General features: G+C 40.2%; 1 protein-coding gene across 5 annotated transcripts in view; it reads left to right on the top strand.

The window, feature by feature from the left end:
• The window catches only part of FBLN2 (fibulin 2), a 101,352-nt gene that overhangs the window by 74,494 nt on the left and 10,330 nt on the right, over positions 1 to 16,528 (top strand). For all 5 annotated transcript variants that reach the window (XM_085516542.1, XM_085516543.1, XM_085516541.1 and 2 more), the window contains 6 exons: positions 1,892 to 2,021; positions 5,468 to 5,654; positions 7,197 to 7,403; positions 9,649 to 9,765; positions 10,212 to 10,313; positions 14,849 to 14,983. In XM_085516542.1, coding sequence (XP_085372668.1) covers positions 1,892 to 2,021; positions 5,468 to 5,654; positions 7,197 to 7,403; positions 9,649 to 9,765; positions 10,212 to 10,313; positions 14,849 to 14,983 — 878 coding nt within the window. The remainder of the gene's footprint in view (positions 1 to 1,891; positions 2,022 to 5,467; positions 5,655 to 7,196; positions 7,404 to 9,648; positions 9,766 to 10,211; positions 10,314 to 14,848; positions 14,984 to 16,528) is intronic.

Below are 16,528 nucleotides of genomic sequence, written 5' to 3'. Positions count from 1 at the left end.
GTAGACTGCAACATACCATGGTAAAATAGGATGAAGGTTTTCCTTCTCCCTTTCCTCTAAATTCAATCAGAGCAAAAGCCTTTTAATAAGGTTTCTCCTTCCTCTCACATATTGCTGTTTCTAAGTTGCAAATAAATAGAAAAGTATCTAAATGTGTTTTTATTCCATTTGGCAGTCCATTTGGATTCACATGTCCCTGTGAATCCCTGGGATTTAAAAGAATCTGTGAGCAGAAGTTCATTTGTTATACTTCAGAATTTCTGTTCTGTCCCAGTTTTAACAATTTAAGGAACACCTCTATATATCCCATTTAAAGGTACATTTAATATAGAGAAGTATTTGAAAAACTTAAAAGCACGGAGGAATCTTGCTGCTCTCATTAGAAGCTGTGCCAGCATGTGGAGCTGCTCATCACACACCTATCTGTATGCCCAGATACATAAAGATGAATGTGGAGTCTTCACATGGCAAAAGTGTAACTGTTGAAGCTACTTGTTGATGTATCTTGATGGCTATGGATATTTTCTACTCATATCCTGACTTCGCCCATCTCTGCATAGTGAACAGCACTAACTACAGGGTGGGAAATGTGTTAATTGGAATTGAAGTTGATGCTTTAGAAGTGTTCAGGCCAAGATTAGCTTGAAAGCAGATGGGTAGGAGCAAGTGATATGTGAAGTGCAATGCTTCACTTCCCTTGAGCAGAAGAATGTGAGGTGTTTCTCAGTCATGGACATGATGGACATGCTGATATTTTTTTATCTGCATGAAGGTTTTATATGAAACCCCATTGCATAGTGGTGTGAATTTTATGATTTTTCTGTTTTATCCAGAACTCTTAAATGTCATGCAGTAAAACAAACATTTCTTATCTGTGAAATCTTTATTTAATGTGATTTGTCTGTTTTCATTGATGGTACAGACAACACTGGTATTGTTAAACAGTGGGAAGTAATTACATAGGAATGTAGGAGATGTTTGTTGTAACTGGTATTACAAGGAAAGAGTCAAATGAGTAGAAATTCATCTAGATGAATGAACTTAAAATAGGCAAGATACAGGAAACCCTGGGACACTGATAGCCAGATCTAAAATTACTCACAGACTGTGCACCACTGGTTGTATTAAGGACAGGATGTCAGTCTGGATGAAATGTCATCTGACCCTATTTAGTTGTTTTTATCTCGTGACTGCAGTGTGTTATCAGAGCAGAGAAATGTTTGTTTATGTGGTACTAGCATCAGCTGTATGGGTCATGACTTTGCTGACCCCCTGCATTACAGTGGATACTCATGTCAGTTTAATACAGTGGCATTGCTGCGCTGGTAAGCTGTAATGGGTAAGTTACTTGTTCTTGAATGTATTTGGGTAATAACCATTCCTAGCTCAAATATGTACATATATTTCTCTAGCTGGCAATTAGTACTAGCTTAGAAAGCAAAGCATGTGGTGGTATTAATCCCCTTCCTGTAATCAAATTCAAACCACCACTTCCTGGTTATACTTCTTTTATGGAATCCAGAATAAACATATGGACGTAAAGCAGACATATGAACCACTGGCATTTTGAAGGTAGCCAAGTGGCTGTCACCAGTTGGTTCCAACTGGAAAAAAAGATACAGCTTTCTTTTTTGTTATTTTTTTATATATATATATATATATATTATTGAACCATTAGTTTGAAAGCTCTGAATTGGAAGCGCTTAGAAAAGAACAGCTTTTGTTTCCAAGGATGACAGTATTTTGTAGCAGTGATAATAGTATCTGACCTATAAAAATTGTTTGCATATAAATATTTCTCTGATTCTCAGAGACATTGAAAGTGTGGAATGTATTGTGAATCCAGTAGCTCTGCATGTCAGTGAACATTTGCCTCTGTGATCCTTTGCAGAATCGCTCAGAAGCAGTGTTGTATCTCCACTGTCAAGGAGAATAGCTGCCTGGCTGGCATGATTGCTGCAAAGGAGGGAGATGCATGTGGACCAGAGGAAAGCGATACCTGTGGAGGATCATCGTATAAGGTGAGCTGCAGTGCTGCTTGTGGAGGTTTTGTTCTGAATATGAGTTGACTTCATTTCATGTATTTAGCAGTAACTTCTTCATGAGTTATTATGGAGCTCAGTAGCCTATAAAGTCGCAGGAGTAAGGCAGGGGAATTATGAAGAACAACAGGTTTTTGGCTGGTAGTGTTCACGTTTCAATTGCCTGATGATGCAGCCCCTTGTAGAACTTTGTGGTAATGTTGTTATGAACTACATTCATCTCTATTTTTAAGGTTTAACTTGCTGTATTACTTGTGCCTCCTTTCTTTGCAAATAGCTGAAAAGATCATTTTGGTTTTTATGGTGGTGGAAGTCTTCAGAAAATGACAATACAAAATTCAATTGAAGACCTAATGGGAAAACCCATTATTGAACAGTTTGCTTGGATATAATATTGAATTGCAGCCTCATTTCTCATTTAAACAAAACGATGGACTGGATGAACAAGTGTTTTAGATGATGATGGAAGCTTTTGTTCATTAGCAATGGCAGACCATTAGCCGGCGATTCAAATCACAAACCACAAGCCACAGCCTCAGCTTGTATAAATGAAATTTGCTTTATGAGAATCACTGGAGCCAAACCAATTTAAACCAGTTTGAAGATTCAGCATCTTGCTTGTCTTGTTTTTACCAGAAGGTTACATTTCAGAATTCATTTCACTCTGATAATAATTTACATAGCTATATCTAAGTTTAAGTGCAGCTTCTGTTGTCTCAGCAGGAAACTCATTAGTTCTGTCTGTTCTTATACGCTGGTGATTCTTGTGGATAACTGTTCACTGGAAAAGCAAAATGCATGAGCATCTACTCCAGAGTTTAAAGTTTAATTAGGTTTGCCAATTTGTCATTTTCAGAACTACTGTCTACTTGAGCTCAGAGTCTACCATTAGCATGCAAAGAGAATTTCTGCATTTGGAAGCAGACAAAATAATTCTGAAGTGTGATAGAATTATTAGGTTTTCACCAAGGGTCTTCAGCATGCCAGGCAGGGCGTACAGTAAGTCTTATTGCACGTGCCATTCCTCAGAAGTGAATGGGGAGAGAAAACTTTGTTGTTCTTGTTGTAGCTGAAGCAAGTCACAAAATATTCTCATGGAAGAGCCCCTTGTGCCAGTCTCAGTGTAATGTCTTCAGGGCTTTTACTCCCAGGTAATAAACATGAGGGAGCCGAGCAAGTTGGAATAAAACAACACTTCTCAAGATATGATTCTCAATGTCAGTGAACAAATAGTTGTATTTGTTGTTAAGTGAGTTGCAGAATTCTGGAGAAATCCCCAACCTGGATAACAGAAAGTCAATGCTGCTCAAATTTTTGTGTTTTGGGAGGAACTTTTTGGTGCATATATTTTTCTACTGGAAAATGAGACATCTGGAAAATATGTGAACCCAAAAGTGTATGACTGATTTAGTACCCTCTGTGATGCCTGAACATGGGGTAACTGTGAATCAAAACTGTCTGAAAAAAACATATTTTTCATGGCAAAAAAATTACAACATCTTACAGCACTTTCTTGAAATATGTATTGTATGTAACTCCTTTAATCTTGAATATGGAAGTTGAAATACATGTATGAAAACTTAAGTATGTTTACAGAAAGTAGAATTTTGAATTGAGTCAAATGTGGGGACTCTGGATGAAAACAGGGTTTTTCTTAATTTCTAGCATGACCATAGCTTATGATAGTTAGATTTTTTTAAGTGATTAATTTGGACATATGATTTACTCCCTTTAGTGTCAAAAAGTAATTTAACATGTTTGGGAGCTGTGCTGTAAGCTTCTCACAAACACATTTGAGTGCAGATGTCAGTCTGATCTTGGGGAAGAACACCAAATCTTCAGGGGAGTGCAAGTCTGCAAACATGAACAATGAGTAATTTCTGCTATCTGCGATATTTGGGGAGCTTTCAGAAAAAAAAGTAATGGACATAAAGCATGAGCTGTTTTCAAGGGACACACAGTGTGTGCGAAATACCCGTGAAACTCTAAAGTTGCAGTGCTTGACTCTTGAAGAAAGTGACTCAGCAGAAGAGTTTCTGCAGATCACGCTGCTGGCGAGCAAGTTTTCCTGTCTCCTTGGTGGAGACAGACTTTGTTTTAATGTGGATGCCAATCTAGGATTGTTAATCATGAAACATGATTCTTTTCCATTCCCATTCTGCGCCCAACCCTTACAACAGCGCTTTTCTTACTCACTCTCCTCAAGTCAGAGATCTCTCTCTTGGGAAGGGAGAGCTTAGTTCAGTTTCTTCTGTTCAGCCCTTGGACTTTCCGTTGACATAGCTAACTGGTGCCAGTTTGAGTTATGGCCTTCATTTTATGTGTCTGACGCCTGCTCAGAGACTGGATATTTGAACAGGCTGAAATCAGTTCTCTTGGTTCATAGAGGCTCTTGGAGTTTAGCTGCAAACTATAAATGAGCACTGCTGAGCTGGGTGTGTTGATTAGCAGAAGTGCTGCAGAGGGAAATAGCCTGAACTTTATAACTATTCAATCAGAGTGAAGGCATCTTAAATCTCCGCATTAGGGATGTCAGGACACTTCTATTTAAATCCAGACAAACATCTTCAATTCACGTATGACCTCTGTATGTCTCTGTAGCAGACAATCCCTCAGCTTCCTTGCTTGCTTAAGGATCCACTGTGCATACAGTATTGATATAGTTTGATATAATTTGTGTAACACATTTCTGGCCTAAATGTGCAGTAGGCTTATATATGCTGGAATAAAGCACAAGGCTGTTTTTGTCTGCAGCCTGCAGCAGCAGAAGCCACAGGAGAAACTGTATTTAAGGGGTGCCTCATTGCATCAGCCTTGCAGTGAAGCTGCTGCTTTGGATTCACTCAGGAAAGAAACGAAAGGCAAATAGGTCATAAAATACTTCCTGGCCTTTCTCTGGGCGTTGCTTCAGTGGGATGGGGTCCATGACAGTCAGGTAATTAAAGGTCACAGTGGGTCTGCTGGGCATTGCCCTGTAGAGGAAATAGTGTCACTGACAGAGCTCAGGGGCTGCTGCTGCTCCTCGTGTCTATTCAAGGTGTTTACAGTTCTTTCACATTGCTTCAAGCAGCAGGCCTTCTTTCAAGATCTATTACAAAGATGCATGGATCTGTATTATTTTGTTTCCAATATACTGCAAACAAAGCAATGGCTACATGCAAGAGCTGGAAAAAGGCAACCTGTAGTGCTGCTACATCCTGAAATTGATGTAACAGCAAGATTTTGTATCTTAATTGTGGCTGACCCACGTCTACAAGAATAGCAAAAACAAGCAGAAGTAAAGCTTTGATGTTTGCAAACTAAGTGCTTTCCCAGATGTTCCACTGTTAAAGAAAGTGAAGATCAGTTCCAGGTGTGTGTGTGGGCTCTTCCCTGAAGCAGACTTTATGAAACCCTTGTTACTAATGATCTCTTTCTTTTTTCAGCAATGCTGTGATTGTTGCAGTCTGGGCCTGCGATTAAGGAGTGAGGGGAAAACCTGTGAGTCCAACATAAATCTGGGCTATCCCTGCAGCCACGTGATGCTGTCCTGCTGTGAAGGCGGAGATCACTTCATCCATCCAGAAATAAAAAAGCATCCCGAACCTTCGCCAACTGCAACACCTGAGAAGAGTAAGTGTCCAGTTTTAATTTGAACACATTGCAAATACAGGCTCCATCTCATGCTGCCATGTGGGGAGGTGCTGGAAATAGTAATGCTATAGCAGCACAGTTGCCTTTCCTCTCAGACTGAGTACAGAGTGACTTGTTCTTAAAAATTGTTCTGAAGTAGGAAAGGATATGTAGGTGTTTCTGATCCTCAACACATACCTTCCCTTTAGTGATTTATTCCCCCAGAACCGCACAGTGCAGAGACCTGCTGCACATCAAACAGTACTGGTGCTTCTTGTGGGTGATGTGCATAGTGCAACATGAAGGCCAGCGGGGTGCAACCTGTATGGTAGCTTTTTCTTTTCTTCTTTTCTTTTTTCTTTTTTAATCTGTTTTTAGACCACTGGTGGACAGGAAGCCACCAATCCTTTGTAAGAAGCAAAGCTGAAGTTTGTCATTGCCTTTTTGCAGAAGCTGTCCTGAAAGCTTTTGTGTGAAATGAACTACGAGGTTTTTCCAGACAAAGTAGTCCCATCCATTATGGTAGCAATAAAACCCGTGGGGAACAGATTTCCTACTATGCTACTGAACAGCACAGGAGCTGTCCTGGTGCACAAGTCCCAAAGCACTGCAAGTTTTGTTTGTTCTTTCAACATGTGAAGTTAGCAGTGCTGAAGAACTAAGTCAAATCCCTGCAGCAAACAAGGTGTGACAAAGGAAGCATGACAAATGTGGAGCTGAAACAGCTATGCTTCCACTCTGAGCCCAAGGTCGTGCTCCTTCCAGCATCACTCTGCAGCTACCTGTCATGCATGAATTGCTTTGTAACCTCCTGGGTAGGTTAGGGTTCACATTTTGTCCATTCTCTTCTCATGTGATAAATGGTGCTGTTCTTTTTTTTTCTCTTATCAAAATAAGTAATGGTTTATTTCAATGTAACAGAGATTCCACTGAGCGACAAAATTCACATGTATGTGTTTAAGACAAGACGACTGTGAAACTCACTGAAGAACTCATTTTAATATCACAAAGTCTTGCCAAACTTGGTCAAGAGATGAAAGATGGCGAGTGCTTTTACCAGTGTTCAAAAACAGTAGATAAGTGGGCTGCAGAATATTGTAATGTTAGCTGCAGAATTAGCTAATAAATCAATAGATATTGGTGTTGAAAAGTTTCCAAACTGACTGGTTAACCTTTGCTCCTGAAATTAAAAAAATATCAGTGTGGTTCTGCAGTGGAGGTAGTTCAGATGGGGCTTCAGTATTACAGTATAGAGTATTACAGATGGTGATAGCAGTGGTGTTTGTTAGGGTGAAAGGGGAGCTCCCAACATCAGTCTTTTACTCCATGGCTTCTGTGAAATGTCTGTCCGTACATCTCTACTGAAAGACGCAGTAGATATTCAACACTGGGCTTATCTTCAGGATGGATGAATTTTCTCCTGTCCTTGAAGATTTTGGGTAGATTTTACTGTATCTGGAGTTTGCATGAACAAACACTCCATACTGAATACCTCATGCCAGAGCACTTGTTGAAGAACCAGCATGTTTTGTTCTGTTTTAGTTTCAGAGACAGAAGATCACAATGAAGCGTTGTCCATCAGTAACGAAGCCGAAATGTCAAATAACTTGCCTGGAGACGACCTGGATGAATGTCTTCTGTATGGTGGGGAACTCTGTCAGCATTTGTGTATAAACACTGTGGGGTCCTACAAGTGTTCATGTTTCCCAGAATTTACTTTGCAAGAGGATGGGACCAGCTGCGCTCCAGGTGAGGAACGTGAGCAGGAAACACTGTGGTTAATGGTGGCTTTCTGCTGCATTTACTGATCTACCAAGCTTTTCTTTCTTTATCTTCTTTGTAGATGGTGAAGTTTTTAACAGGGATGTTATTCCTGAAAATTGTGCTGGTTAAAAACATCAAGAAAAACAACACCCTAGGAAACTTAGATTGTGTTTCATTTTTTGTCTATCTGTGGCATAATATCAGGATAACACTTAATGTGTTCAAAGCAAGACTGTTTCCACTTTTCAGACAAGGAATTGTGAAGATTGTTAGTAGAATATCTTTCCTCCTTAGAGTTATGTTCTATTTCACAGTTAGCTTTCCTTTAGACAAACTTCATTTGCTTCAGACACACAGCATTACTTCCTGAACTTCAATTTTTATCTTAAATCAATAAAATCTTTCAGTGATACAAAATCCAAATATGGCAATTGTAGAGGAAGTCATGAAAAGAGCATTTATTGTGTAGTAATTGAATTGATGTCTGGATTTCTCCAATGGCAAGATTTCAAATCAGATAACCCAAGAAGTTGAAACCTTAGATTACTTACAAGTGTTTTCAATTACTTAACAAGCAAAAAAAGTGTTGCTATCCCATGACAAAATTCCTCAGACTTCAAATTCTTTCTGCCCAAGCCAAATAATGAGCATTCATTATGTCATTCTTCTCAACATGATGTTACAGTGCTTACATCAATAATGTGTTTGACAGCGTTTCTGCAGCAGCTGGCTGCTCTGTTATGTGTATTAAAATTCTGGGGAAAGAGCCTGATCCAAAAGAGGTAAAGAAAGTGATTCTTATTTTAGTTCTGCAAAATTTGGCTTGATCATCCACCTGGAGCATATCTGTGTTTTTTTGTTTTGCTTTGCTTTGCTTCTCTCATTACTAACTCCATTGAAATGCAGATTTGGGTTAAGCTGTATCTGAGGAGTCAGTATTCTTGGCAGACCTGCAAGACTGCAGTGCTTATGGCTGTGCCAAGAGGTGTAGAGGGTTTTACAGAGCTCCGCTGAGACAGAGAGTTGAGACACAAGGGTAGAGGACTGCACATGGCACAGCTGAGATGCATAGGAAGAGTAAAGCATGGAAGGGCTGCTACTGTCATCATGTCATGCTGAGTCTAGTTTTTAATCGGCTGGACAATGGCGATGGCAGGGCACTTCCCTCACTAGCCATATCTAAAGCATACATGCTCTTCCTGGCGATGTGGCATTCTGGCTTTTTGCTCCTCATCACTCCCCTGCATTTGTGCACATCTGTCATGTTCTGAGTGTAGAGAACTTCACCAGACATCTTTAAATCTCACACTGGTGTCCTGTGGGTAGATACCATGTTTTGTGTTCCTACCTGTCTCAGTGCCTTGTGGCATTTGGATATGCCATAAATGTGTGTCTTTCATTGGCATTTCTTGTATTGTGGCCCATGGCTTGTCTGTGGTTTGTTTTATCTGTGATGAAATCACTCTTCCCTACCCAAAACTTGTATTGCAAATGAACTTATTTCCTTCCTGTTGTCACTGTTTGTTGGGTCATGCTTTTCTCTGGGTGATGAGAAGTATGGATTTAAGTTTACATTTTGATGCTATTTAGAAACTGGATTATTCTTAGCAGTGTAACAAAGCTGCTTTAAAATAATAATTAAAAAAATGAACAAACAAACCAAAATCCCATTCTGATACCTTTGAAGTTACTGTTTGCTGGAAATCTTGATGACAGCAGCTGTCATGTTTCCCATTTGGCTTTGTAAAAGTCATTGCAGAGTATTCTGTGCTTTTAAAGGTGAGCATCTGCTTTCCATTTGTATTGAAATACATGAAAAGTTTGAACTTGTTTTGGGTTCTGCTTTTTTTCCTTCTTACTCCAAATTAAAAACAGCCACAATCCTTAAATCATCATTTGATAAAATTAACATTTTGATTCATTAGATGTTGATGTATTTTACTCTGTGGAAGTTATCCAACCAAACTCCCTAATCCATATCCATGACATTTGTGAGCATCTCCATTAAATTGCAGCACTCTGCATGTGTGCACTGTTACACTTGCTCACATCAAACACATGGCATCCTGTGAAACAGTTTAGCTCCATTCATAGACAGCTGTCCATGGCATCAAAATGTTTTCTCCTACAAACCATGATGAAATGGGACGAATGCAACAGGTGCCCTTACTGCAGGGTTCCAGGAGGATGCGATGCCACCCTAACCCACATCTGCCTCCCTTCCTTACAGATCCTGACCGAGGACAGGTGACAAGGCTGGAAGTAGAAGCCACTATCCCCCCAGCAGCCTCTCCTTCTCAGCCTCTTCTCATCGTGTCCTTACAAGAGGAGCAGGATAAGTGTAAAGGTATGTCAGAGGGATAAATTGCAGATGCAAATTGATGAGGAACCTTTGAAGAGCCAGAATAAAATTCCACACATCCCTTTACTGATCTGATTTCAGAGCACATCCTTAGTTATTTACCTCTGGTATAAGCCTGAGGAATTATCAAGGGAAACCTGAGGAGGTAATTGGAGGCTGTTCTCTGATTTCAGGTTTATTACACACCTGCTATTTAGTTTAAAGTAACCACCACAGCTGTGTGGTGTAATTTAAACAATAGAGGTGGCACAGGTGTGTTTTTGTGTAATAGGAGGATTGTAAGTAGTGATTAGGCATTCCTGGACAGGTTGTTTACAAACTGCACTCCCCATTGTTTAAGGTGGGAGTATATTTTGATGACCCAGACATTTGTAACTTCATCTGATCTGTGTTGTGAGTACTAATGTATTTTGCAATTTTGTTTCGTATAGATAATGGCCCCTGCAAGCACATATGCAGTGTTGTTGAAGGAAATGTTGTATGCTCATGTTTGTCTGGATATACTATCATGGCTGATGGGATTTCTTGTGAAGGTAAGTGGTTAAGGTTCAACACAGAGACATAGATAAAATGTTTTTAAATTATAGAATCATAGAATGGCTTAGGTTGGAAGAGACTTTAAAGATCATCTAGTTTCAACCCCTGTCATGGGCAGGGTTGTCCTCCAGCAGATTAGGCTGCCCAGGAACCCATTTATCTTCGTCTTGAAGACCTCCAGGGATGACGCATCCAAAGCTTCTGTGGACAAGCTGTGCCAGTGCCTCACCACCTTGAATGGAGGATTTCCACCTACCATCCAACCCAAATCTTCTCTCTTTTGGTTTAAATCCATTTCCACTGTCTGTGTAATTGATAAAGATATTGAAGAGCACCAGTCCCAAGATGGACCCCCTGGGGGACACCACTTGTGACAGGGCTCCACTTTGGACATAGATGGACCACAACCCTGAATTCCATCCTTCACATCCATCCATCTCCAGTTTAGTGATAGGGATGTGGTATGGGACCATGTCAGAAGCCTTGCACAAGGCCAGGTAGAAGGCACCAGTTGACCTTTGTCCACCAATGTTGTCATTAGATCCCACTGGTCTTTGACTTCAAGATATTTCCTTAAGCAGTCTTTATTTTCAATATTGTGAATTGCAATACAGAGAAAACTACATCCTTTGAGAGCATTTGGCAGAAGGAATACCAGGACAGCTTCTCAACTAACTTCTGAAGCATGTCTATCCAGTCTGTGTGTTTTAAGATGAAGACAAGCCTGGTTTTGTACTCTTTTCCCCCAGTGTCTTAGACTTCTTCTGAGCCCTCTCAGGTGTCTCTTCCTACTGCCTCTTCTCCCCAGGCTGTCTGTTCAGCTAAAGATGTGCAGCTTCTCTTCTTGGGAACAGTAGCTGGTAAAGTGTAGGCATGTTTGCTTCATTGAGGAACCCTCCCAGAGCTACAGATCTGCTGAGTTACCTGTTTTGACTGTTGGGTTTTCTGTTGTTGTTGTTTTTGCTTGCATTCCTTGAAAACTTGAGGCTTCACTGGTGGGATGAATGTGCTGTTGTGAGCTGGTACAGCTCCCTGGGTTTCACCTGACACTGTCATTCAGGCATCCACATGATGAACAGTGAATTTCAAAGCTGCATCGTGATAATTTACAGTATATCAATTTTAAATTGACATGTTTGTGTAGTCACAAAGGATGTCTCTGCACCAGAAAGATTTTGGGGGTTAGAAAGAATGCCCTGTGATGTACCTTTATTATAAATCTGTAAGTACAAGAACAGTAACAGCTGGCAGTGAAATGCAAGTAGAAGTTTCTGAACTCAGAATTGCTCACAAGTGATCCACATCCCTCTTAATCTCATATCTTATTGAATAACAAATCATTTTGATGGAATTCCAGATAGCCTGTGAAGAAAATGGGAATTTAATATTGCCAGATAAATATTCACTGTGCATTGCTTACTCAAGTGCGGTGGAAGCTAATTTGATTAATTAATGTCAGAATCAAAAGGGACATTTCAAGGCAGTCACTTTCCTGCAGGAGGTGAAGAAATTCTGGAATGTCAGTGGAAGTAATGAGTTTAAATTTTAGCAAGAGACATTCAGAATCTACATTAAAAAAAAGGTATTTGGTGTTAAGGGTGGAATAGGTTACCTGGGAAGTGGGTGTGTTACATCTGTGCCTACTTTTAAGAAGGACAAGGGTGCAGAGGCAAGAGCAAGTGCTAGATGATCTCTGAGGGTTTATTCCAGCTTTATGTTCAGTGTAGCACTGTTTTTTATAGCAAGTGCCGATGTGGTAGCTCCAAGACACTTCATTTAGGGATCTCCAGTGTGAAAGTAATGTTGTTTCATTTCAGAAATTGTTCTAATAGAATTCTATTTCTCCCTTTTGGTTGCAACATGTTGATATAGATTTGGATGAGTGCCTCGCAGGTGCTCACGCTTGTTCCAGAGGACAATTATGTGTGAACACATTGGGATCATTCTACTGTGTCAACCACAGAGTGATCTGTTCAGAGGGCTTTATACTCAACAGGCATAGAGAATGTGCTGGTAAGATGATAGGCATAAACGGTTCAGCACAGCATCATAATTCTCCATGCTCTGCAATGCATTTAAACCATTTGTACTAAATTTTTCTCTAGCCATCTTTGCATATGACATTTCAATATGAGTTAGTAAAAACACATGTGCACCGCTTGCTCAGCCACTTAACACTGTGAGTTGTACGCTGTTCAGCTTTTTACTTAGCACTGCATTCTCAGGATGCAAACAACTTTGCTTGAAAATCAGAACAGTTCATACCCTTGATGAGCACGGCTGTACTGATGACTGTTAAAGTGAACTGACTGCATAGCAGTCGATCTCCCTGCACAGTGTCCGTGTTGCCAAATTCTCAGACACAGGAAACAGCAAAACTTCATAAATAAAGCTAAAGAAGTCTGCGTAGGCCCAGGCAGTGGAAAAGATCTGTTCAAGTATGTTGGAATTCTAAAGTGTGGATTAGTCCTCTGATAATTTTGGCAAAAATTTCTTTGTATAAAAGTCAAAGATGCATCATATTTTTGCTATATCATACCTGCTACTAATGTTCTTGTGGGGAACTAATCTATTTTTAAAAGCACATTTGGGAGATTTTCATTTTCTTTAAGAAGGCAGGGCCTGTGCTTATGAAAGAATTCCTGTTTGGGGTACTTTTTCACAGGCCTGAGCTGCTCTAGTGTTATATGGTAATGCCTGGAAAAACAGAGCACTTGGAGACCTGTCACTAATGAAAGCAGTAGTGTCTATAGCTACAATATCATGGGTGAATGCGTTCACCTTCTTCCATCTATGTCCTTCTCCCAATGTTTTTAACATTCTTTTTATCACCATCACGGTCACACAGTGTCACAGCTTCAGTTGCTTTCCTATCCTTTAAAGCTCTATGATCTGTGTAGTAATGAGCATCATATGGCATGAGGATGCAAGTGGTGAAGTTCATACAGATTCACAGTTTAGAGATTTGACTTACTAGCTTCTGGGTTTCAAGTTGTATTTCAAACATGCTTTCCTCCTTGCTGTAATTTTGACATCTTACCGAAGTGATATAAGTTTGTGAATGCAGCACTGTGCTGACAGTGTATTTATGTGGGACTTTTTGTGGCTGGCAAGAAAAGGTCTGTTGTAAAGCCATTTTAAATCAGTGTCAAGACTTGCACCAGTGCATGGTATTGAGTGGCTCTTCACAGATATTTTTGTCCTCTTTTAATTTCAAGTTTATTTGAGAACTAAGCCTAGTTAGGTGGGAAAGATCCACACAGCTGATGTTCTTCTCTCAGCATGGGAGTTTCTTTTATTTTGGTGTTAACATACTGGTCTTACAAATCTCAGTGCATATCACCCGTTAGCTGACTTCAGCAGGATCAGAAATGTGGTGCTCCTCTTCACTTGCTTGGCAGAGAACAAGCTGACATGTTTTTGAAGACAAAAGCCTCTAACGGGGCTTTTCCTGTTTTCGTGCTTCTCACGGGGAAGTAATATCTTTGATGTTGTACTTATCTGGGAATGATGTTCTACAGCCAAAGCAAAAATCTTATTTAAACAATGCTTGCTTTATTGTGTGGTGTGTAAACAGCGCTGTGTGCAGATGACTGGTAGTAGCTTTGGTCGTGTTTGGCATCTCTTTCTTTGTTCTGGGAATACATCTTAGCTGTATGGAAATCTGTGAATGTGTCTGATTGTGTGAGGAATGGGAAGAAAGTTTCTCTCCTAAGATCCCACTTCTCTTTGTTGCCTTTATTTGCTCATCTTGACATCCCTCACTTTCACTGTTAAAACAAGCAAAACCTGAATTGCAAATTATTTTATGGGAGATAGCAGAACATGCGGCATATTTTTTCCAAATTGTATCCTACATTCCACAATCTGGTATTTAAGGGATTCTTTAAATAACTTTTCCAGCGCTCTACCTGCTGAGATCAGATCTTTTAAAGGATGTAAATACAAACTTGTGAGGTTGATTTAGCCTTTGGGGTTCCTCCATCCGTGTTTTCATGTTTATCCAGTTACATTATTACACCTGCAGCAAGGTGGGAGGTTTCAGTACCTATCTGTCACAGCAGTTCCACACCAACAGCTCCTCTATGTGGCAAGTAGCAGCAGGACTGATGCGTAGTCATAGCTGTGAAAACATGGTAATGAACAGTCAGCGCTTTCACACTCAGTTATCCAGGTGGTTTCTATCCAGTTATTTTGGAAGCCCTCTGCCTATCGTTGTATTTCATCAGTTCTGTCGTAGAATCATACAATGGCTTCGGTTGAAGGAAAGCTCATCCAGCCCCAGCCCCCCTGCCATGGGCTGACTGCCTTCACCAGCTCAGGCTGCGCAGTATCTCTTAATGTTACTCTGTATTAGCAAAAGGTGCCGAAACAAAACATCCTTCATCAGTACGCTGTGGCAGCATCCGCACTGAATATCTTTGGCAATAAATGATTTGACTTGAGCTTCTGACTCCTTCCAAACAAGAGCAGGAAGAGGCAAACTTCTTCATAAACATGAGGCACTGACTTGTTTAACCATTTCTTGTAGACATCAACGAATGCGTAACGGATGCGCACACCTGCCAGCGGAGGGAACACTGCGTCAACACGATGGGATCATTTAAATGTCTGCAGGAATTGAGCTGTCAGCCAGGTTATGAACTTAAGGATGGAGAATGTGTTGGTAAGACAAGTGTTTTTCCACTAAAGCAATTGCTTTTATCAGGAAGGGAAAGAAAGGGTTTACTAAGCATTTTATTGCTGCTGGTCTGTGATATCAGGATTGAACTAAAAAAGGCAGAACATCATGGAAATGTTTGGCTTTTTAAGTCTATTCAGTACATTCACTCATTTGAAGCAATTTCCAACAATAACTATAAATAATTTGGAAAATATAGGAAACCTTGTGAAGTAGGATTTGCGCAGTTTTCAGGGGGTTAGAGTGAGATCTCAGTAATGGAGGAATTCATACTGTGCTACTCTGGAAAGCTCTGCTCTTCCCTGAAGAGGCTGATGCTGTTTGCTTTCAGGCTGAATCACAGCCTGAACGGATCATGGGGCTGGCTCAGTGCAGGCCTTCCTGTGTTTAGGATGTCTGTCTGCATTTATTTACACTGTGAATGGTCATGGGGTTAAGAAGTTATTCTATGCTCCCCTCCCCACCCCTCCACCCCCCCCTTCTTGGCCTGTATGTGGATCTAATGGAGGAGCAAAGCTCAGCAGCAGTAGCCTAGCAGAAGTTGCTCTGCAGTATGTGAGTGTGCATAAGACACGTGTGCCTTCCTTTCCAGGACAAAATCAGAGTTTTAATTATTTTCACACAAGAGCTTCCTGACAACTGGAATAGGAGGTACCTGAGGAAAGAACTTAGCTCCTGGCATGTAGCTCAACACTGACAAAATAGAAATAGTATGAAGTCTTGCTTTATATATAACCCTCATAAGTAAACTTTGGATTTCTTAGGCTGTCACTATTATATTCCATCAGATTCTGTGACATATCAAACATTCATTACCAATATGGCTTATCTAACATTTATTACCATTCTAAATTGTTCTCTAATCCTAAAGTTAGGTTGCAACAAGCTACAAAATTTACAATCGGTTATTATAAGTAGCCTTAAAATTAATAACTTACAAGGAAGACTGCAATTCCTGATCTACTCAGTGTAAAACTGCCCACACGTAACTGTTTGTTTTGCAGTTTTATGAAAACATGAATTCCACTTTTTTTTTTATCTCAGTCTATACATTCAGGGTAAAGAGTTATTAATGTCATTATCCTCTGAGAGGCTGGGGATGTTCTCTTGTGACCTTAACGTTTGACTGAGGAGTTGGAATGGAAAGAGAGGGGGCCCGTGGTTCTCCCCTTGTCTGCTTGGAGGACTAGGATTTCCTCATGCGTGCCTGTGTACAAAATGAAATCCCAAACCTGTTCAAGTGAGGTTCTCTTTTATTACCAAAATAAGTGGAAACTTGTTTGTATCTAGAATTCTTGAGGTATGTAAATTGTACAAGACTATTTTGCTTTTGAAATAGTGTTGTTTATGTTTTATTCACACTCAGTTTTAATTTGAGCCTTCAGGATCGAAATCTGCAGATCTTTCAGAATTAGTGGTTTGCAAGAGATGCTGTGAACACAGCAGCAGGGACCTGCAGCAAACCATGGCACAACCTGCCAAGTTCTGAAGCTTGTGCTGAAGTGGTTGCAGAGCAAACATTGCAAACCC

Source organism: Coturnix japonica, chromosome 15 (genome assembly GCF_054131305.1).
Source record: "Coturnix japonica strain WE chromosome 15, WE-NBRP24, whole genome shotgun sequence".
Lineage (NCBI taxonomy): Eukaryota > Metazoa > Chordata > Aves > Galliformes > Phasianidae > Coturnix > Coturnix japonica.
Note: the sequence above shows the minus strand (reverse complement) of the source record. Positions and strands in the feature narration are given on the sequence as shown.